The sequence below is a fragment of the Galleria mellonella genome, unplaced genomic scaffold (genome assembly GCF_026898425.1).
Source record: "Galleria mellonella isolate WM207_F2 unplaced genomic scaffold, CSIRO_AGI_GalMel_v1 utg182, whole genome shotgun sequence".
NCBI classification, from domain to species: Eukaryota; Metazoa; Arthropoda; class Insecta; order Lepidoptera; family Pyralidae; genus Galleria; species Galleria mellonella.
The window spans coordinates 462,710-487,134 of record NW_026442023.1 but is presented as its reverse complement, the minus strand read 5'-3'; the positions used below and the strand labels follow the sequence as shown (position 1 = coordinate 487,134).

Below are 24,425 nucleotides of genomic sequence, written 5' to 3'. Positions count from 1 at the left end.
TAGCTTACCTAAGCATGGCAACGGATGAAGTGATTGCTAATATGGGGATTAGTAACACCATTGCTAGCAATACAACCTGTCAGGTCGAGCTCTTCGCGGTTCCCCTAGAAACCATCGTGTTCTATAGCAAGTGAATTAAACACGATAGGCTAACTGGCCGGCCTTTTCATTCTCACGACTGGGAACCAGCGCTGTGCAGCTGTACACACAGCACTGGGACACCTACAGCATCAGCTGAGCCAGTTATATATATATATATATATATATATATATATATATATATATATATATATATATATATATATATATATATATTGTTCTTGCTAGATTATGCTTTTTTTTAATGCAATAAATTTTTATATAATGCACTTTTATCTGAATTTGATGTATATATATATATATATATATATATATATATATATATATATATATATATATATATATATATATATATATATATATATATATATATATATATATATATATATATATACCGTAGTAATTGAAAATTATTACATGATTAAAGTTTTAGTTAGCTAGATGAACACTTTTAAATAAAATGAATCAGAAATATCACAAACGCGGCGTTGCTACACTTCGGTAAACTGAAATATAAACGCTCTTAACCACAAATATCTTTCATACCGCGCCTCTCTAAATTAATCTAATACTTTTTATTAGCTAATTCGATATCTTTGCCTTGAATATTGCTTGCAAAATTTTTAAAGCGGAATTATCATCTGTGCAATGCTTAAAATATAAAATTAAACCCCCTTATTCATAGAAACTAAAACTGTTGTACTGTTTTGTAACTTTTTTTATAACACAGGGGACCAACGAGCATGCGGCTTGCCTGATGGTAAGTGACAACCGCTGTCCATGAGCACCCGCAACATCAGAGGCATTGCAGGTGTGTTGCCAGTCTTTTAAAAAGGAATATGCTCTTTTCTTGTAGGTTATGATGTCGTATCAGTTTGGAAATACTGCTGTTGGAAATTAATTTCAAAGCATGGTTGTGCATGCCTTGAAAACTTTCAACTACCCACTTTCTTTCAAATTTAAAATTTATCGTAAAAGAAAGAGACAAAACAGTTCAATAACTAAGTTTAGTATTGGCTTGATGTTTTTATAAATAAGGGGGTAAAACTCTTGCCCCCCTAAAGAAAGGGCAACCCAATCTAACGATAGAAACATTTTCGTAATACGTTGAAACAAAACAAGAGACCAGACATTGCTGTCTCATTCTATCATATACACATGCTTTACGATATCGAGAGAATGCATTGCCATTTTCCTAGAGGGCGCTTGTTATGTGAATGAGTGAAAGAGATAAAGTTTAATTGGACCGTGAATATGTCTACATTTACTACCATTATAAAGAAACAACATGTAAAAAAAAATTTTACATGGCACCAAAAAGTATATAAAACGCGAAAAAAATAAGTCAAAGACCGCCCACTGTAGCCTATTTTTTTTTATGGATGACAATGGAATGATAACCCCGCCTGTGCTAACGGTATACGCTGGCGGGGCACCAGTGAAAGATGATAGGTGAGAATGAAAAGGCAGATCAGTTAAGCCCACCGTGAAGAATACGCCAAGAATTCAGCACGATGGTTTCCAGGGGGAACCACGTGGAGGTCGACCTGAGAGGATATATTGCTAGCAATGGGACTGGTAGTCCGCATTACTAACAGCCCCTTTTCCCCATTGTGGCCTATTATATATGTATACCTATTTTTACCGAACAAAATATGAGTATTTTGAACATTACTAAGGGGGAAAGGGAGTATTGTTAATGGGGACTAACAGCTCCATTACCAGCAAATATACCCTGTCAGATCTACCTTCACACTGTTCCCCCTGAAAACTAAAGTGATAAATTTTTGTGAAATTTGTCACAATGGGCTAAATGATCTGTCTTTCGGCCTTACCTTTAATCCTTCACTAGTACCTCGCCAGCGTATACCGATAATGCAGGCGGGGTTCTATCTATCCTATTTAAGAGCTGCGCTCTTGTCGGTGGAGCTCTTGCCACTCACTACGATTTTTAGCGAGTCTCTTCACCTCTTGATACGACACGACACCAACTCCTTCCTTGATCTGCCTGTCGTAACTATGTCTCGGTCTCCCTCTCCCCCTCCTTCCTTCTATCTTCCCTTCTATTATAATGTTCATAAGTTCGTCGTGTCGTATCAAGTGCCCCAACATTTTTCCCCTTCTGTCCTCAATAGTTCTAATAATTTGTCTTTTTTCCTTAACCCTAAGCAGGACCTCTTCATTGCTAATTTGATCCCCGGCAGACGCAGACGGTTATCATTCCATTATTACCCATTAAAAACCTAATGACAAAGCATAGCTATAAAAGTCATTACTAATGAAGAGTTTTACCATGATGCTCAAAATTAAAATATTACCTTAGTTCACATAGACATATTCACGTAAAACACTCGGACGTAACGATAGACGATCTTATTGTAAATCTAGCTTACTAGTGACTGCTGTAAGGTACTAAAACGAAACTCAACCTGTGATATGAGAGCAGATAAGACCAAGATATGCTACAAATCCACCATGATATGAGTGAAGAGTGGATGAAGGACTGTTGCTATTTCCGTGTACGTCAGCGAGTTCAAACCATCCGACGCCATCCTCTCCTTGGCTACTTTCAACTTTTGTCTTCCGCTTCTGAAATTTAAACAACAATAAATTGGTAGGCGAGCTGAAGCGGCAGTGGACTGGTTACATAGCTCAAGGAACCAACAACCGATGGAGAAGAAAGGTTATTGAATGGCGACCCCGTACGGGTTAACGCAGTGTAGGACGACCCGACACTAGATGGAGTGACGATCTCAAATGCATTGGAAGGAGTCAGTGGATGCAGGTGGCTCAGGTGAAAAAGTCACCGAGAAAGTGTCTATAGGGTTTGTATATAAAGCATAACATATATGGTGAAAAAATAATACAATAAATAATAAATTATTAGTAAATATATAGTTAATAACAGAGTAAGTACATTTTAATTTGATTTCACAGCAAAATCTTTATTCTAAAACCAAACTAACAAATTTAAGTAAAAATTATTATCAACGTACCCCCCTGTTCATAAAACCATCAAACCTATTTTAGCTATGGAACTGTTTTGTCTCTTTTTTTGTGCTAATTTCTTGTTTATAATTGTTATAGTTAATGTAGATTTGTAGCAAGTTTTAGGTTTTATTAATAAGGGGTTAGTCCGCTAATGCATTTTATAAATAATGAAACGTTATACAATTTTTGGTTTAAAATTTTATGCAAGTACAAATTATTGACTCTTGCGCCACCTACCCACTTCTATCTGTTTTCCTTTAACCAATAGTTATCTGTAAGAGATTGTCCTAGCGATAAAACTGCCTTTTGTACCTTTATGTATATATTTTAATCTGTACTTTATGTTACTGTCATTATCATCATCATTTTTATTATTATTATAGCTTTTTATCCACTTCCGTGGTCCCCAAGGGTAAAAGCCTCCTCCATCTTTTTCCACTTCTCCTTATCTATAGCAATACTTGTCCAGTTTTTTCCTGCTATCTTTATTATGTCACCTGCCCATCTCTTTCTTTGTCATTAATCATCATCATATCAGCCCTTAACAGTCCACTGCTGAACATAAGCCTTCCCTCTTGCTGTGTTTTGCCAGTAGTTGCCACGTTTGGCAGGCGGATTGGCGACTGCAGTCAAGCTTTAGAGATGTTTTAAGAGGGACACTGCTGCCTATCCCTCGCCGTCCCTTAGTTGCCTTTACAACACCGACGGGAAAGGAAGAAGTGGCCTATTTTATGCCGGGACCACACGGCCACTGTGGCCACTATGCTACTATATTTCACTTGAATTGTTCACTTATCATTGTGTATTTTTATGTTTCTGGTGCAATAAAGAGTTAAATAAATAAATAAAACGTCAATTTTTTTTAAATTGACCGTTAACGCTTGGACGTAGCGCATTGTTGACTCACTGATTCCCCACCAGCATATACTGACAGCGCACATGAGGCTACAATTCCATCATCATGCATTAACACCTACCCTTTATGTTGAGATTTGTGAGAAACCATGTGATAGCGACTCGTCTCTGGCTCAAATCTGGACATCTTCAGACCCTTGGCTTCGAGACGTGCGTAGAAATCGTCATCTTCGCCGCCCCATCCAAAATATTCGTTGCTCATCCCATTTACAGCTTTATACTGGTTAGAAGCAATAGCCACAGCTCCGCCAAAAACATTTAAGTATGGTAAGACATATCTAGAATAAAAAAAATACATATATTTATTACATAGATCATTATATCATATATCAATTACATACAAAACTCAAAATTCTTTATCAGTCAACCTTTTCGAAAACAGAAATATAATTGTTGTATCAGCCACCACTGCTAAAAATAGCCTTCCCCATAAGGAGGGTTTTGCCAATAGTTGCCATTCTTGGCAGGTGGGTTGACAACCGTTTTAGCTTTTGGTGATGTTTTTAGAGGAACGCTTCTGTATATATATATAATTTTTTAAAGTGTTCTCTAACACACACTAAAATCTAGTAGGTGCATATATTATGTAAATACATAAGGCTGTATTATAGTCCCTTGATTAAAAAATTAAAAGCAATAAAATGTAAAATATAAATAAACAAATTAAGCTATCAAATTAACTACATTCGCACTAACCTTGATACAAACTTAATTATCACACAGCAAGGTCTATATTCATTTTTATAGTCGAGGTAATGAAAGGAAAGGATGACTAAGTTTGATACAATAATATTTTATAAGTGAAACATAAAGTGTGATCGTCTACTTACATGCCAAAAACAAATAGTGACATAACTCATGTGTCTACAACTACTGGCTTGTGAAATAAAAAAAAGTGTTCGAAAAGTTTCACACCAGTAAGTTCGGTAAAAATGTGTGGAAATGATAAAAATCATGCATTACATAAATTGAGGTAATAATGCTAAATTTTTTTTTTTAAGTTACAAATAAAACCAACACACTGATAATTTAATAAACACAATACAGTAGATATAGCAAGAAATGTGTGTACGGACAATGGTTTTCCATAATTTGGGGGGAAAGGGATTGTTAGTAATGGAGACTGAGAATCCTATTGCTAGCAATATAGCCAACTAGGTCGCCCTCCTCCAGTTCTCCCTGGAAACTATCATGATTAATTCCTGATGAATTCATCATGATGGGCTAACTGGCCTGTTTTCATTCTCATCTATCACCCTTCACTGGTGCTCCGTCAGCGTATCCTGTTAACGCAGGCGGGGTTACCGTACCATTTTTACCAATAAAAAAAAAATGGTCTTCCATTCTCACTGACTACCCTGCCTAGACCTCAACCATATAACATTAAAGGACTGATATAAATCTTAACTTTTTCAACGTTGATATAGCATAATACCTTTTTTATTCTTATTAAATAAGTGGTATATTGTCAATTCACTGCCATATTGGGATATCAATATTGGGACCATTCAAACCAAAACACAGCCATGCAAACACAACCATTTTATGATAGAAATTGTGAAAGCAAACTTGTTTACTACCTCATAGCACCTTAATATCTTCACTAATAATCATGAAATTTGGTATTCACATAGTATTTGCATATAGGTTACTTTTTATTGCAATCATATGGATAAAGTCATGGGCAACATAAAATATACTATTGGTTACAATTCTTACCTAAATTTATTAATACTGGAGGACATATGTCGTGGTTGTTTAGTACAGGCGTAAAGGTTTCCTGGACGTAATGGCAGCAAATCTACATCGTGAAGTATTAGACATGGGTATCCTGAGCGCATGGCTGCTAATGCACCAATATTCAGGAGTTTAGCTCTGTTGAACATCCGTGAATCAAGCTGCTCAACTACATATATGCGATAGTGAATGCACTGATGATGTAGGAATGTGTGCATGTATACTAGAAAACCACGCAACTGTTCAGCTCTGTTCCTGAAATTAGAATTGTCAATATATTTAAAAAATTTGAAAATGTTTTAATGATTATTAAGAACTATGATTTGTTGGTTTTTTAATAATTGACATATTTTCATAATAAATAATCTTGATAGGGCTTTTTATTAAAAAAAAAAGTTAATACTAAGGTTTTTGTGTTAATTGAAAAATTTTTTTTAATAGATTTACTTATGACCCACTTTATAGAAAGTGGTAATGGTTACCTATAAACATAAACAACATACAGATGCTGTCTATAGGCAACAATCATGATACATGGTAGGATATACTGTGAAGACTCTACTGATAATAATTCTCTCATTTAACATTTTTTTAATGAATGATAATGTAATGTTAACCCCACCTGTGCTAACAGTATACACTGGTGGGACACTAGTGAGGGATGATAGATGAAAAAGAAAAGGTAGGTCAGTTAGCCTGCTGTGATGAACCTGGGGGGAGAAGGGATTGTTACTAATGGCAGCTATCAGTCCCATTGCTAGCAATATACCCTCTCAGGCCAACCTCCTCATGGTCCCCCCTGGAAACCATCATGCTGAATGCCAGGTGTATCCATCATGATGGGCTACCTGACCTACCTTTTCTTTTTCATCTATCATCCATCACTTGTGCCCCACCAGTGTATACCGTTAGCACAGGTGGGGTTTACATTACATTATTATCTATACCGTGATGAATACACCTGGAATTCAACATAATGGTTTCAAGGGGGACCATGTGGAGGTCGACCTGACAGAGTATATTGCTAGTAATGGAACTCATAGTCTGCATTACTAAAAATCGCTTCCCCTTTCCCCCCTCATTCACCAGAGGGAGACTTTGTACAAAAGTCGATTGCTTGGGTACCTCTGTCCCATTTATGTTTCAACCATGATGCAGTTGTGATTGCATGGCTGTGTTTCGGTTTGAAAGGTGGGATATGGCGTGAATTTACAGGGTACAGAGGAATAACACCTGAGTCCTCAGGAATGGCAACGCATGGGGTATCATGGGCGAAACAGTATACTCTATTATGTCCATGGTACTGCTCATGTCTATAGACGACGGTTACCACTTTCCATCATGTGGGCCGTCAGCTTGTTTGCCATTCTAAGTAGTATAAAAAAAAATTAAAAAAAATTGACATTTCTTCATTTATCTTAATTATTAAAGCATACTAAGTTTACATTCATACCTATATGGAACTATAATGGCCGTGCTAAACCTGGGCTTGCATTCTGAAGGGCTGTATTCTCCACCTTCTTTTATTTTATGACCTTCAACTAAGTCTCCATCGACTAAACTTATGGATAATGTAGTATCATCAAATAATAAATTGTGATATTCACAATGAAGGACGGCGGGACTCGTGAAATTCTCGGCGGTTTTCTCGAATAAATTACTGAGAATATCATTTTTTTCTATATATTCATAACTTCGTCTAGCATTCATATCGGGATGCAAAAATATAATCAACATTACAATAAAAATTCCGCAACATAATATATTCCTTTTCCATGCATGACGCATCGCCACAAGTTAACTACTGCAAAATATACTATTTTATCAATTCTTACTTTATTATTATAAAAATAGACATATTATTAAATAATTATTGATTTCGAAATTGAAAATTTGAAATTTTTGTTTGTGATTATGTAGATAACCTTTTTTTTTTTTTTTTAGTACGTTTGTTCCGTTTGGAACAGGCTAAGGTCGGAGACCATGCTGCCTAGTCTTCAAAAAGATAATTTGTCTGGAATTTTATTTTTCTAATGTCGCTTCAATTATTGTCATAATCTTCAATATTTCATTTGTCAAATCCGGTAAGTACATTTTCATAAATATCTTTTCTTGAGTTTTCTTAAACCAGTGGATTTATCAAATTAAAAATAAATAATTATAAAAAATCATTGTCTTGCAATTCAATAAAAGTATTCTTATAGCTCCTTGAATGTTGTAGTAATATAAGTGAAAATAGCTTTGAAACAAGAAGGAAATCTTAAGAGAAGCGGGATTGAGTGCGGGATATTTTCGGGTTTTTTGAAGATAATCCTAAGTTCTTCAAACATAATGTGTCTTTGAATGACAAATTCAGAGCAATCAAAAAAAAGGTGATGTAGAGATTGGGCTGTATTTGAGTTACACCATGTGCATGATGAGGAAGCGATCATGCCCATTCGGTGCAGGTGTTCGTTGAAATGTCCGTGGCCGATTCGTAATCTACAAATATTGGTGTAAAATTTTCTGTTTGTGTCCTTTCCTTTGCAGAACCACGGTTTTCCAATACGCCAATTAATTTTGCGGTACCATTTGCCTTTAGTCTGTAATATTTGAGTCCAATGCTCCTCCCATTTAGTTGTAACGATTTTATGTATTCCAATACTACAATCTGAATAACAAAGGGGTAAATCTTGAACACGAGCAGCACTTGAATTAATAATTTTAGCCAAAGTGTCTACTTGTTCATTCCCAAACACTCCAATATGTGAAGGGGTCCAGATGAAGATAATATCTTTTCCATATATAGTACAGAGATGATAATATTTATTACGAATTTCTTGAATTAAGTAGTTTGATGATGAAATGAATGTGTTATTTTTTAATGCCATAAGAACACTCATACTATCTGTAATTATAATCCATTTCGAATATAGTACCTGTTTTTCTATGTATTCTAATGCTAAAAATATAGCTTTTGCTTCTGCTGTGTAAATACTAGCCAAAGTTGAAATTTTATAACCGTGACCAAATCTATTTGACAAATCGTAAAAAGCCACTGAAGTGCTAAGTGCATTTTTGGAACCATCTGTATATATCTGCCTGTAGTCAATAAATTCTGATAAAGTCTCATACATATCGTGCTTTTCTTTTATGTCTTTACGTATAACAATTTTGATCTTACAGAACTTACTCTCATAAAGGCCATTATAACAAGGAAGTATCTTACTACTATAGATGTTATATTCATCTCGTAAATTCAAATCATTGACAATAGTTTTATTCAAAAACATAGAAATGGGGCAATTTAATAATTTGAGTATGAGTGGGTTATTGGAAACTGAAAAAACTTTGAAGAGAAATTTGAGTTTTAGGTATTCGAAACGAAGAAGGATAGGAGGCAAATTACATTCTACTTGCATTGAGATAATTGGAGAAGTATACATAGCACCTAAAATAAGTCTTAAATTCATATTTTGAATTTTTTCGAGTTTTTCTACTAATTTATGTTCTGAGGCATAACAAAAGAAAGCGTAATCAAAATTACTTCTAACAAGAGATTTGTATAGTAAAAGGATAATTTTAGGATCAGCTCCCCAGTTACGACCAATTACAGATCTTATTATATTAGTGGCTCTTAAAGCACGATCTACTAAGCAATCAACGTATAGATCCCATTTTAAATTTTGATGAAAAATTACCCCCAGAAATTTAACGCTACAGTCTGTTGGAAGAGTTTGATTATTATATATAATATTCATTAATGGAACATATTTATGAACTTGATGAAAAACAACTACTTTACTTTTGGTTAAACTAATATCGAGGGAAAGAAGAGAAAAATATTTCTCAAGTCTTTTTAATGACTCATTTAACACTAATTGCATATCAATAATATTCTTTCCTTTTATATAAATTAATAAATCATCGGCAAATTGCAAGTTGTTCACACTGTTTCCTAAAATTGAATTAAGTTTATAGATATATAAAATATATAGTAGCGGGCTTAGAATACCACCTTGACATACTCCTTTAGAGCTTAACCTAGGTCCTATTAATTTACTATTTACTTTAACATACACTTCTCTATTACTAAGAAAATTATAAATCCATTCGATAAGTTTCATTGGAAGAAATGAGGATAAAATCGAAGATAGAACTGTTAAATTTACATTGTTAAAAGCTCCTACGACATCTAAAAAAACAGATAGAACATATTCATCGTTATTCAAAGCAGTACTAAGGTCGACATAGAAGTTCGCTAAACTTTCGCGCGCTGAATATCCACGGCGAAAACCAAATTGATTCGATGGTAATATACTATTACTTTCAATAAAGAACTCTAAACGCTGTTTAATTAATTGTTCGAATAATTTGCCTGCACAGGACGTCAATGTTATAGGTCTATAGGAGTCGAAATTTGTAGGATCTTTACCGGGTTTAATTACTGGAATCAAACAATCCATTTTCCATTCTGGTGGGATAATACAGTCCTTCCATAAATCGTTAAAAATTTGTAAGAGTTTAGTAAGGTTTATTTTATTCAGCAATCGAAACATATTGTATGTTAAGCGATCAAGGCCACTAGCTGTATCTTTTCTAGATTTTACTGCACTGGATATTTCATCAATTGAGAATGGGTCAGTGAGAAATTTTGGGCATGAATTAACAGAATTAAACTGTTTGTCATCAAAAGGTGAGTGTACAAAATCAGGAGTATATTTGCGTAAAAAATCATTGACCCATGATATATCTTTAAAATGATTTTGACGATGTTTTGAATTTAGTTTTCTCATATTTTGCCAAACAGTGGAAATTGGTGTTAATCTATTAAATTTGGAACAAAATTCCTGCCACCCCTGTTGTCTTACTTGCTTAATTACTAACTTTTTAACAGCTTGAACTCTTTTAAAATTTATGTAATTATCGAGAGTTGGATTTTGTTTAAACCTAAGGTAAGCCGCTTTACTATCATTGACAGCTGTCGCACACCTGTTATTCCACCAAGGTACTGCAATATGTTTGTGCCTCTTTGAAGTATTTGCACCGCTATTTGATAAGTTCCTACGTGGAACTGAACGTTCCACAGCTGTCAAAATAATTTTACAGAACCTATTGTAATTGTTTAAGGGTTCATTGACATCATACTCGAAATCCAAAAGTAATCGATTAACAGTTTCAGAATAAAGATCCCAATTAACGAGACGTAGGTTTATACGATTTAACAAAAGTTTATTAACTTCATCTATAGGAGCATGTTGTTCACCTGACGGAGTTGATGAAGAGTTCTTTGTGTTTATTTTAGTAAAAGTCGGCAGGTGATAACTTCCTAACGGATCATCATGAACCGACCACTCGCATTTTAATGATATGGATGGGGATACCATAGTTAAATCAAGGCCATTGGGTCTCCAAATATGAGAGCCAACAGTAGTAACTTGCTTATCATTTAATAGTACCAAATTACATTCATCTAAACAATCAAGAATGTCTTTACCTCTTGTATTAGTGGAGGTACAACCCCACATAGTGTGATGTGCATTTAAATCTCCAGATATGATAGTGGGTTTAGGAAGAGACTCCAAAAAGAACTTAAATTTGGCTTTAGTAAAACTAGGTGTACTATTGGTAGGACAGTAAATACTGGCAACTGAATACCAAGAATTATTAACTTCAATACTAATAGCTATAGTTTGCAAAGAATTGTCGAAAAAAGAGTGAAGTTTTTTATATCTAATACTATAATGTATAATAATCGCTACTCCATTGTGGTTATTACCACAATCATTTCGTTCTATACAATAATCTTTAATTTTTAATTTGTAATGTGGTTTTAGCCAAGTTTCTGAGATGAGAGCAATGTGAATATGATGTTCATTTAAAAATTGTGTAAAAATATGTCGATTGCTCAGTAGGCTCTGAGCGTTCCACTGTATGATAGTTAATTGGTCTCGATTGAATTTTGTGAAATAGGTCTATTACCAAAAGTATCATATAACACATTCAAAACACTTTTAGTGTTAATAGATGTGTTCTTTGTGTTATGTAGTGAAATAAGTTTGATTATGCTTTCTATTAAAAGTGATAAACTCTTGTTATCAGAATTTAGAATTGAAATTAGGTCTACATTTTTTTTAGGTTTGTTACCCAGTTTAGGAAATATTTCAGTGCTAAGTATATCTCCAAAAGAAGCAGGTCTGAATTTAGATCTATTTTCAGCAATTTTCTTTTGTTTAACAGGGCATTGCGGTGATACACTTGTGTGATTTCCATTGCAGTGTACACAAATAGCGTTTTCCATTCCAGTTGTACAAGTTTTATAATTATGCTCACCTTTGCAGATGCTGCAACGCTCAGAATTCTTACAGAATTTAGCTAAATGTCCATACCTCAAGCACCGGTAGCATTGTTTAACTGGTGGTATATATGGAGTGACATTGTGGCGCCAACCTCCAATATCCAGATATTCAGGTAATACAGATGCAGCAAAAGTAATTGTCACGGTTAGAGTTGGCTGTAACACATATCCATGAGTCAAGGTATTTTTTCTTAAAATTCTTTTAATAGCAATAATTTTCTTAGAACTCGATATCATAGTATATATTTTTTTATTAGATATATTTGTAGGTACATTTCTAATAACGCCTGTAACTTCTGTTGAAGAAGCAGGAATACTGGCCTTAAAATGGTAGTCATTTAAAAAAGTTTTATTATTTAAAAAAGCATTGGCTAAGTCTGGCTTTTGAAAGTATACTCCGATTTTGAATTTATTTATAGATCTAAGATAAGTTACCCCTTTATTAAATCGTTTTAAACAGGAGGAGAGTGAGAGCAAGTCTCTGGATCCAATGGTTTTCTGACTATCTGAGGATTCTACAAAGACAACAAATTCTGTCCCAGGGGATTCCTCGGGATATCTTCTAATATAATCTGTGACGTAGTAAGGTTTATACTTATCGGCCTTATCAATTTCAGATTCTGAGTCAGTAGAAGTATCTTCCGAATATATATCCTTGTCATTACAAGGTTCATGGTCTACATCACCTGAATCGTCATCTTTTTTTTTCCTTTTTCTACAACTGCGCTTCCCCATGAATGCTAATTATATTACTGTCGCTGAATTTAGTGAAAATATAATATTTTATTCAATAATAAGAATTGATAGAGATAGTTTTAATAAATTAATAAAAAAAAATTAAAAAACCCGCTTGTTCTTATTCGAGTTTCCCGCGTTTTTCCCTTATCATGTAGATAACCTAAATGACAGCGGCTTGACAGGTACTGTCTATGTCATCATGACATTAGAAATTATTTAGTCGTAGATATAGATACTGTAGTATCAAAAAATTTTAATCGGAAATTGATTACACTCACAAAAACACTAAGTTTCCTGATGTTATCGCTGTAAACCCTATTATCTATTTCCATATGTTTTCGTCCATTTCCGTGCTCCTAATATTGCTTTGAAATACTAATAAGCTTTGGAATTAGCTCACAAACTAAATAGTACTCATTTTATTTACATATTGATTTGTATACCTAAAGGGTGAGAAATATTCTCTATCTATTTTTAAATACGTCATTAAAAAAAACAGTACAATGTGGGTAGTTTAAAATTATTATATTTAATATAATCAGTTTGTGGGTTTTTCTACAGAGAAACTTTTAGTTTTTTTTTTAGAAAACTACTCGGAAGACTTTATGACTCGGTTTAAAATAATAACTGGCAAAAAAATATTTGACGATGGAGACAAAAGACAAAACAATAATAAACGTTGCTAATGACACGTGTGACGATCTTGGTGACGATACGGAAAACGTAAATAATTCCGTAGAATTTATAAGGAAGTGTTCAACACAGGAACTAATCAATATATCCTGGGAACCCGATTGTTATAATTCCTTGCCTAGTAACAATAAGGATTCTAATAAAACGCCACCATTCGTGAGCATTGTGATAACTGAGGCTAGTCAAGACAACATGAATGTGACTAATAATACAACACAAACTGAAACGTTGCCGATCAATTGCACTATTGAAGATGTGAGTTTATGTTTTTATAAAGAATATATTCCTCAAGATTCTACATCTAATGAGGGCTCAGAGCGGTCAGTTGTCAGCAAACGTTATCGATGCAACTCCAGCGATACCGACAACAGGGACCATAGACCTTGGAAAAAAACAAAATGTACCGAATTCAGTACAGGTACTTCAAAATCGACAGAACCCAAGGTGACCACTGAACAGTCCGCTTCGTCGAGCCAATTGTCCAGTGCGTCTGATGTATCATTTAAGTCTATCCACAGCAACCCTTCTTTCAAGGTGCGCAAGAGACGATTAAAATCCGAATCGAGTTTGTTCAGAGATGCATTGCAAAGAACAAGAAAACCGCACAATAAATCGAATCAGTCGGAAAATAATTCTCAAGGTTAGTAAACTGTATTTTGTACTCCTCTCCTAGTCAGCATTATTTCAGCCGTTCCGTTCGCCGTGTGGTCCCGGCATAGAATGGGGCATCCCTTCCAATCCCGTTGGTATCGTAAGAGAGTAAGTAACGACTAAGGGAACGTAATGGTCCCGGAATGGACAGCAATGTCCTCTTTAAAGGATCACCAAATCCTAACTGCGGTTGCCAACCCGCCTACCAAGCATGGCGACTACTGGTAAAACCCCACTTATGGAAGAGGCTTACGTTGATGATGATTTCATTCGTTAATTATCCATTGCTGTACATTAGCATTTTCCATAAGGCAGCCATATCGAACGTTTCTTAGTTGCTTGCAGCCACTGACTACCTGCAATACATTTTAAATCGTAACTTCCTCTAGTAAAAATAATATTAACAGGGTCGCCATTTGAAAAAGCTTTCTTCCATATTGGTTGCCGGTTGTACAACTTTTACAGCTCATCGCCTCTTTACCTTGCTTATCCTTCGAGCTATGTCGGATACATTAGTCACGTAATATATACTTCCGATTAATGATCCCTAAAAACCAAAATAATATTAAAATTATAGGTACGTTATTCATTGAAACTATAAAGACTAAAAATACACTTATTTGTATATTGATACCTAATTCGCAATGATATTAGAAATTAATAATGAATATGAATAATAGGCTTAAAATTTATTATTATTCATGTTGAATATTACATATAATACATAATATTACATATAATATTACATATAACAAGAACCCTGGAAGTTTTAGCCTTCTGTCAATACAATTAAATTTACCATTAATTACTATTAATTAATTACCAAAGGGAGACTTTGTACAAAAGTCGGTTGCTTCGGCACCTCGGTCCCATTCGTGTTTCTGCCGTGAAGCAGTTGTGTTTGCATAGCCGTGTTTAAAGGATGAGATATGACAATGAATTTACAGGGTACAGAGGAATAATACCTGAGTCCTCAGGAATGGCAATGCATGGAGTATCATGGGCGAAACAGTATACTCTGTTATGTCCATGGTACTGTTCATTTCTATAGGCAACGGTTACCATTTTCCATCAGGTGGGCCGTCAGCATGTTTGCCATTCTAAGTTGCATAAAAGAATACATTTAAATGTCTTAATATTATTAATGTAGGCATTTTCTTCCACGAGCAATCAAATTATGAAACTAACACCAACAGATACGGCATTGAGCACTTAAAAAAAAAGCATATTTCCTCTTAAAAGGCCGGCAACACACTTGCAATTTCTCTAATATTGCAGATGTCTATGAGCGACGATAATCACTTTCATCAAGTGAGCCGCAACCTCCTTTGCACCCTATATTATAATATAAAAAAAATACGTTGCTCTTGTTCCAATTGTGGGGACAAAGGCAAGGTTTATTAATAAATAAAGTCACGGCAAAGCTGGCCTTATCGTGAGTGATAACATTTTACTCTAATTGTAAACATCATCTCGTCAAATGTATAATGATTGGTGACATCATCCGATCACGGCGACCACCCCGCACCGCAATTCAAACTACTCATTCAAGTTTTCTGATTTACTGTAACGGACGTTGTTGCGATTTAAAAATATCATGTTTTATTCAATCTTGAACAATATTAATTAAATATGGACGATAACAAAGGAAAGTTAACTGTAGAAGTGGAAATTGAGTATGGTTTGGACGTTAACCTGATAAATGATATGGAATGGTTCGTGTTAACAGGTGGAACTCCTCGGAAGGAGAGGATCCTCCGGCGGAACAGTAAAAGATGGAAATTTGTGGATCTGTGCACGTGGATAGGAAAGAAGGTAAGTTTTAATGATATTTTACAAAGCTTTTACCAGTGTCTTCGTGCGTGTGACCGGAATATGTTTACTGACGATAAAAAGTAGCCTATATGCTTTCTCATCACATATAGTACATATATACGACATATAGTGATAAGTCGTTAAGACACTATAAGATAAACAAATACTCACTTTCACATTTTTTTATACGACTTAGAATGGCAAACAAGCTGACGACCCACCTGATGGAAAGTGGTAACCGTCGCCTATAAACATGAGCAGTACCATGGACATAACAGTACACACACATACTGTTTCGCCAATGATACCCCCCATGCGTTGCCATTCCTGAGGATTCAGGTGTTATTCCTCTGTACCCTTTAAATTCACTGCCGTATCCCACCCTTCAAACCGAAACACACACAGCCATGCAAACACAACTGCTTCACGGTAGAAACACGAATTTATAATATTAGTAGGAATTTAAAAATATAACACAATCTATACAATACTTACCTGATTGTTACTATTACCGACGCAATGTTTCATTAAATCGCTAAAATAAGTAGTCATCGTCATCATATCAGCCAGTTCCTGTTCACTGCTGAACATAGGCCTCCCCCACAGACTGTCATAAGGAATAGTTCTGAACCACCTACATCCATTGACTCACTACAATGCATTTGAATGGGGGGAAAGGAATTGTTAGTATTGATTTCCCTGTAACTTGCAATATACCCTATTTATACCCAACCAGGTCGCCAACCTCGCAGTTCTCCCTGGAAACTATCATGGTTAATTCCTGATGAATTCATCATGATGGGCTAACTGGCCTGTTTTCATTCTCATCTATCACCCTTCATTGGTGTCCCGCGAGCGTATCCCCTTAGCGCAGGCGGGGTTACCATACCATTTCCACCCATCAAAAAAAAAAAAATACACCCTATCAGATCGACCTCAGCGCGGTTCCATCTGGGAACTGTCGTGATTAATTCAAGTAGAATTCGTCACGATTGACTAACTGACCTGCTTTTTCATCCTCACCTATCGTCACTCACCGGTGGTCCACCAGCGTATACCGATAGCGCAGGTTACCATTCCATTATCACACATAAAAAAATGCATTTGACTAAAATAAATAAATAAGTAATAATTAATGAAAAAAAAAATTGTTACGTGTAAAAAATACGAGTTTTTAATCAAAATTAATCAAAGTTTCTACATCATTATACCTCCAAAAGTACTAACCTACCTATATATACCTACTTAAAAAAAATTCCTTAAAAAAATAAGAGTAAGTATGTAGTTTGAAAAAATTTATGTCACCAAGACGGAATTACCTAAACTTTTACGAAAGTTTTTGCATTGTTGTAACTAAGTACGTAATTTATGATTTTTCTGTACAAAAAAGCTTTCAACCTTGACTGATGAAATTTGTATAAAACCAAAAAGGGTTAGCCTTTTTCGATTAAAAGAATCGTCAAAATCGGAGTAGGCATACCGTAATAACAGAATAGGTATATATAGATATAGGTAGTCATATATACTTAAAATAAGTACAATGTATGTGCACATAATTTAAAAATTATAACCTGCTTCAAAATCTGCCGCCAATTGGCGCCAAACTGTCAAATACACAATCGTCAAAAAGATGCAGATTCTAAAAACAGTTTTCTGTGGCTTTCGTATTGAAGTCCGGGTCACTACATCTTAAAGAAAAATATGTTAGGCATTTAATTTAGATCATCAAAATAAACATTACGTAATAGTTATTAATAAATATGATCCAGTCACTCAGATTTGTTTGTTTAGATATCATTTGCTATTAGAGGTATTATTTTAAAACTATACAAATTTCGTACCTATCTATAAATAGTGTCTAATTTTTTTTATACCACTTAAGTGGCAAACAAGTATACGGCCCACCTGATGGTAAACGATTACCGTAGCCTATGGATGCCTACTTTAATTATCTTCATAAATTTGTATTTTAGGGATACCAGTCCATTACGGGACTATACTCTGACATATTAAGGGACCCAATGGGACAGAAGGAAAATACGCACGTCGAAGAAGTGAAGGAACTACGCAAATATTTGGAGCAAGTTGACATAAAGCAATCGCGACTTGCGCGCGAGAACGAAATTCTACAGGAGCAGATGATGAAAATGATGAGGAAGGTAGAAGAGCTCGAGGGTAAAATCAAGTAAGTCATTAGCAATGTTCATATTTTGATAATTTTTATTCAATTTCAAATTCATCATATCAGCCTTTTACTGTTCACTGCTAAATATAAGCCTCCCCCTTGGAGGGTTTTTTTTTGATGGATGAAAATGGTATGGTAACTCCGCCTGCGCTAACGGGATACGCTGGCGGAGCACCAGTGAAGGGTGATAGATGAGAATGTAAACAGGCCAGTTAGCCCATCATGATGAATTCATCAGGAATTAACCATGATAGTATTCTGGGAGAACCGCGAGGAGTCTTGGTTGGGTATATTGCTAGCAATGGGATTCTCAGTCTCCATTACTAACAATTCTTTTCCCCCCCACCCCTTGGATGATTTGCCATGCTTGGCAGGCGGATTGGTAACCGAAGTTAGGCTTAAGAGACGTTTTAAGAAGGACGCTGCTGCTCATCCCTCACCCTCCCTTAGTCGGTTCTTACGACACCCACGGGAAAGGAAAGGGTGGCTTATTCTATGCCGGGACCACGCGGCCAAACTTTTCAAATTGCTAAGTGCATTTTATTGAATTGAGAAAGGACGTTCTAAAATAGTGTTACAAGAGGTCTTCTAATTACGATTTTATTATGAACTGATTATGATGATTCTTTCCAATCTATTATTTATGTCAAAATGGAAATCTTTGGAAAAACTGTTAAAATCTTAATTTCTTTTACTTCGTATTTATCCATACTGATTTTGTCAATAATTAAGTAGTTTTTTTTTAATAACTTAAAATCATAAATTGCTACCTCTTAACTTTACAGAAGTCAGGAGAGTAAGCCCGAGTCCTGTGCATTGCCTACTATACCTCCACCCCCGCCGCCGCCGCCCCCTCCACCGCCACTACCACCACCGCCGCCACCTCTGCCGCCGTCACAGCCGCTGTCCAAGCCAGTGGGACGGTCGCACACAATACCAAGATGCGGCTCGGCCCCACCAAGAATCACCGGGCCCAGGCTGACCATCACACCGCAGGATATAGCCAATGTGAAGTTGAGAAAGACTAAGGTGAGCTAAATAGTGTTTTTATATATATAATAATATGAAATAGGAACATAACCATGCTTTTGGTTAACTCTGGCACTAAAACAAACTGAGTTGACTTTAAAGACCGACATTGTTTGCCTATTGTAAGAAGTTTGCCAGGAATTAATCACGATGAAGGAAAGCTTGGATGTCAACTTGATAGGGTTGCTTAATATTGTAATTTATTTCAATGGAATAGAGTATTTAGTTAGATAACAAAATGAGTAAAGAAAACGTTATAAGAGTAGAAAAAGCATGAAGTCTATACATGGACCTATGTTATTCGATTCTTACTGCCTACCCCAAAAGGACTTGACAAGAAAATTGACACCTTGTCTTTCTAGTTTCTCAGTTTATTTATTAAATTAAGTGCTATTTGTATATTATTTTGTATTTTTACTAATTAGGTGTACTGAATAAACGAGGCTTGGTTTTACCGCAAATATCTCTGATACTAGTGGCATTGCATGTTGAGACAGTAATCAGACTGAGTCATATTGCAAATCTAATTAATATACACATTTAGATCATCATTATAATCTATCCATCCCCCACTACGGATTGAACATCTTCATATTATTTCGCTACAATGTACGTCCATCGACTGCTTGCAACACTTTTGACTTCTCATTTTATCTCGAGAAGGGTCGCCTGTCGCCTCACAATGCGATTAACTGCACAGGATTTTCACCTTACATAACATCATCATAACTGTCAAATTCTTATCGTAAACTTTACCAGGCATGTCAATTGTATGATCGATTATTTAGGATAATCCTGTCCGAATGAAACCGCCACCGAAAGACGGTCGTCCGCCACTGGTGACCCAACAAATGCTGCAGACGACGCGCGCTAAACTCGGCCGCACGAAACCTATAGCAGCCTCTACACCCAAGCAACAGTTGCTATTGTCAGAACTAGAGAAGTAAGTTATAGAGACTTACACGACTTATCATACTTATTTATAAAAGTTCTACTACGAGATAAACCTAACTTTTGTCCTTAAATTATATAGAGTGTCTTCATACAAATGTTTCAAGAAAAGCGGGTTAACTTTTTCATACAATTATGCGTGATACATAGTTATGAGTGTTTCCTTTATAACTTCTATGTTTATTTTATTATATAATTTTTACACCTTTTAATAAGTATAAACTCATTTTATTTATTAAATAATTAAATATAGATACGTCAGGATAAATTGTGTGCGTAAGTATATAGAACACTAATAAAAAAACGAGTCAGCTAATTGTCAAATAAGCTGACAAAATCTTGACCCGTTTTTAAGACTCGATGCTCTATCTATATAATCTAAACTTTTGTCCTTTTCTATCCTAATATGTAGGCCTCTACGTTATGCCTAAATTCATAACAATTGGTTGAGCCACTAAAAAAGGTAACAATCTCATTTCCACATTGATAAATATTAAAAAGGTTACCATTTTTAAACTATGTGACAAATAAATTGTTGTTTACGCTGTCACAGGCATGACATAACCTATCATAATCTCACTTCACCAGACTACATGGGTACATACCTCTATCTCACTACCAGCATTTCTACCACCGAGCAATTCGGTTTGCATGACTATGTTTCCATTGGAAATTTAATTTATATTTTTAAGTTTTTCTTAATAATATTAGGTTGGTGTGTTTTCATAACTTTGTTTTTAATTTTATTAAACAATTTTCTTTACATATATGCATGTCTTGTTTTACAGATGCTTGCTGCAGGAAACGTCAGTTGCGTCCCTGTATAGACGACGAATCGGCCGGAATTCTATCCGCAGTGCGGAAGAACTCCGCCCAAGGCCGTACCCGGCGTCCCGTTGTCCCCGATCCCCACGGTCACCACGGTCATCACACTCACCACTCTCATCACGTTCACCACGCTCACCACACTCGCCACGCTCCAGTTCTTTGCCTCGTGGAGGAAATATTGTATCACCTTTGAAATTCCCTAGTATATCGATAACTAATGTAATTTAGATATGTCGTTTTGTACTTTTACATAGACGAAAATCGCTTCATTTACCTAATATTCAAAGAACACTTTATTCGGGACTATTACGTCTCAGTTAGAAGTTATAAGATCTGAATTTAGATGACTTTTTTTATTGATTTTTAATTTACTAATGATTTTTATCAATATGTAATTCGTATGTACATATAATGTTAACGAATGTGTTTGTATTTGGTAATTGTGTATTACGTAAATTTATTGTATGTACATGTCCAAACGAATATTTAGTAACAAAAATGTTTAGTAAATACGTGTCATTGTAATTTTTGTATGGTATTGAAATAGGTACTTCATTAAAGGAGTATCTTAAGAGGGTCTCTTAAGATACTCCTTTAATTTAATCTTGACTAAGAACCCCAAATAGTGAACTTCTGTTTCATTTTATTATAATTAAGCGCTAATTATAATAGTAATTATATTACTTTACGTACAATTCTAGTAGAATATTTTTTTTATACCACTGACGTGGCAAACAAGCATACGGCCCACCTGATGGTAAATGGTTACCGTAGCCTATGAACACCTGCAATACCAGAGGTATTACGCGTCCGTTGCCGACCCTGAAGAAACCTCTTTACCCCCCCTATATCTATATATATAATAATCGGTATTTTCCCTGTTGTTTAATAAATATGTATTAAATTTGAATAACTATATACTAGTTAATATTGTCGTGACTTATCAAAGTTTTACTTCATAGTATTATAGTTACATGCCTGCTTCATCCGCCACATTGATTTCTTATACATTTTAGTATATACAGATTTATTGAATATATTTTGAAATATTTAGTGTTAAACTATGTGTGTTTATAGGCAACAGTTGGCACTTTCCATCAGGCAGGCCATTAGCTTGTTTACAATTTTTTTAAATTGTTAACAATTGATATTTATATCGTAAAAAATATTATCACAAAATAGCAAAGTGGGTCTCTTAAGAAAATTAATAATAAAAATTAGGTAGTACATAATTTTTATTTAATTAATCGTTCACGTTAACCTTCAAAACCGCTGAACCGATTTTAATTAAATTTTGTAAATATGTACTGTTTGCTCCAACTCAATATATAAAATAGTTTTTATCACGATATGTGACCTACAGGGTGCAAAATAACATTTGTCGTATCAATTAATATTTTTGTAAACATTCGACTTCTTTAACCTCATTAGAACTAAAAGTAGCTTAATTAGTATTAATGATTTTTATTCCTCAATCGCATTTTGACCAACATTTTTTTTTTATTTAATTCAATACTCATTTTTTTATTTAATAAATATATAGGCAAGTAGATTAACTACCTGAAACGTGACAGTACTCGAAACATATCACTTAATTTTGAGTTATACTTTTGTAAGTACTTATGTACCCCATAATATTAATGTCTAATGTGATTCTTTTGAAAATAAAATATGATTAAAATTGATTTTTTTAATACCTCCGTAAACCATCATTCAATGGCCGTTAACATGCTGTCGCGTACAGTAAGAAGCGAATGATAGCAACACCGGATATGTCCCAGGATTAGTCAATTACATTACTTTAAAAAACAAATCTTTTGGCAGTAAAATGTCAACGGACAACTTTAAAAAAATCATATTCCAGACAAATTATCATATTGAAGACTAGGCAGCATGGTCTCCGACCTTAGCCTGTTCCACAACGGAACAAACGTATTAAAAAAAAATCAAGTCGATCAGCGCAACAACTCTCATAAAAATTTGTATTTCTATAATGTTTTCGCAAATAAAATAGAAAATTGGAGCTTGTTTATATGAAATTGACCGTCTAACGATCTGTTGAAGACAGCACGTGCCACCTGCATTTTACTGGTATTTTAAATATACAATCGGGACTTAACACGATGTAAAAGCCTTTACAGGTAAACAATATCTACATACCTGTCGTAAATACGACGTGGTGCAATCTACGTCGAAACGTTGGTAATAAAAAAGCAGGTATGTAGAGACTATTTACCTGGAAAGACCTTTACATTGCATTAAGTCCTGATTGTGTATTTAAAATATGTGTAAACAATGCGAAAATTTTAAATTAACTATCTTACTGGTGTAATAAAATTATAACTACATAGAGGTATTTAGTAAAATTAATGATGAGAGGTCTTAATAAGACTAATAAAAGCCAAAATAATAATCTTTATAAATTGTGTTTGTCTGTCAGTATGTTTGTTTCGGTATCAGACAAATACTACTGCGTTAAACTGAATGCAGTTTTCACAATTGTGTTCCTGAAAGTCTAACTTAAAATCTGTTCAATAAACAGCTTTCTATTTGCAAGCCAGTTCGAAATTTAAATGAAACCTTTTATTAGTTACCGCCTTGGTAATCATGTTTCGAAGTAAAAGGTCATTTCATTTATAAATTACAGGACAGATATGAGTTTACATAGTAATTTATCTGGCCGCAAAACTCGACAGATATGGATTTTCATACAACTTTTCTGGCCGCTGCCCGCATGTATCTGGCCAGTACGGCAATTTTGATTTATCTCTTAACAATTTGTCAAAATAATGCTTACATTTTTAAGCATGTTTGAGAAAAAAAATTGAAGTAGTAATTTGAAAGAAAGAGAGAAATATTTATTTCTGTGTCATCTTTGAGACAAAAACTTTCTCATCTTTGTTATGTAAACATAACTATGAATTTAAACTGTTTTTTTTTTTTATTTATATCATCATCATTTCAGCTATTATCTATCCACTGCCCCATAGACTGCCATAAAGAACGGTCCTGAGCCACCTGCATCCACTGACTCCCTGCAACGCATTTCAGGTCGTCATTCCATCTAGTGGGGAGTCGTCCTACACTGCGTTGTTACAATCTGTTGGATTCATATTCAAATATGTTGTTTAAGTCTTATTTTATAATGTTGTATTTAAGTTTTCTTTTCTGATGATATTTGTCATAAATTCATGTAGTACATTCTATAAGAAGATGCGCAATAGTTCGCGGAAGTTGATTGTCGCAAGGACAACTTGGAGAATCAATTGGTAAGAGTCTATGCAAAAACCTATTTCCCCGTGTCCTGGCAATAAATGGGTAATTAATTGTATTATCTATCCTCACTGACCTTAAAATTGTGTGCTTTATTGATGTCTGGTAAAAATTCTTTAGTGAAAAATTTTTCTTTCGGTTTTAATTTCTGAGTAAAATTCTTGTAATGTTTTGAGGGGTTTT

General features: G+C 34.7%; 2 protein-coding genes across 6 annotated transcripts; one reads left to right on the top strand and one right to left on the bottom strand.

Moving 5' to 3' along the window:
• Nucleotides 1-498: 498 nt before the first annotated feature.
• On the bottom strand, nt 499-7,690 carry LOC113513600 (beta-1,4-galactosyltransferase 1-like). The gene is made up of 4 exons (XM_052893637.1): nt 7,196-7,690; nt 5,725-5,997; nt 4,068-4,283; nt 499-2,688 (listed from the first exon to the last, which is right to left on the bottom strand). Exons 1-4 carry the CDS (start codon nt 7,528-7,530, stop codon nt 2,562-2,564), a joined length of 951 nt encoding a protein of 316 aa, XP_052749597.1. The 5' UTR covers nt 7,531-7,690; the 3' UTR covers nt 499-2,561.
• A 3,100-nt stretch (nt 7,691-10,790) lies between these two features.
• LOC113512989 (putative uncharacterized protein DDB_G0285869) lies at nt 10,791-22,650 on the top strand. 5 transcript variants are annotated; one of them, XM_052893633.1, is made up of 7 exons: nt 10,791-10,927; nt 12,063-14,150; nt 15,891-15,976; nt 17,950-18,161; nt 18,947-19,190; nt 19,979-20,133; nt 20,930-22,650. In XM_052893633.1, the coding sequence occupies exons 2-7, from the start codon at nt 13,466-13,468 to the stop codon at nt 21,195-21,197; spliced, it is 1,650 nt and encodes a 549-aa protein (XP_052749593.1). In that variant the 5' UTR covers nt 10,791-10,927; nt 12,063-13,465; the 3' UTR covers nt 21,198-22,650. The 5 variants fall into 5 exon arrangements, with proteins under 5 accessions (XP_052749593.1, XP_052749594.1, XP_052749595.1 ...); XM_052893634.1 differs by having other exon boundaries at nt 10,831-11,039; XM_052893635.1 differs by lacking the exon at nt 10,791-10,927 and having other exon boundaries at nt 11,157-12,192; nt 12,697-14,150.
• Nucleotides 22,651-24,425: the final 1,775 nt, after the last annotated feature.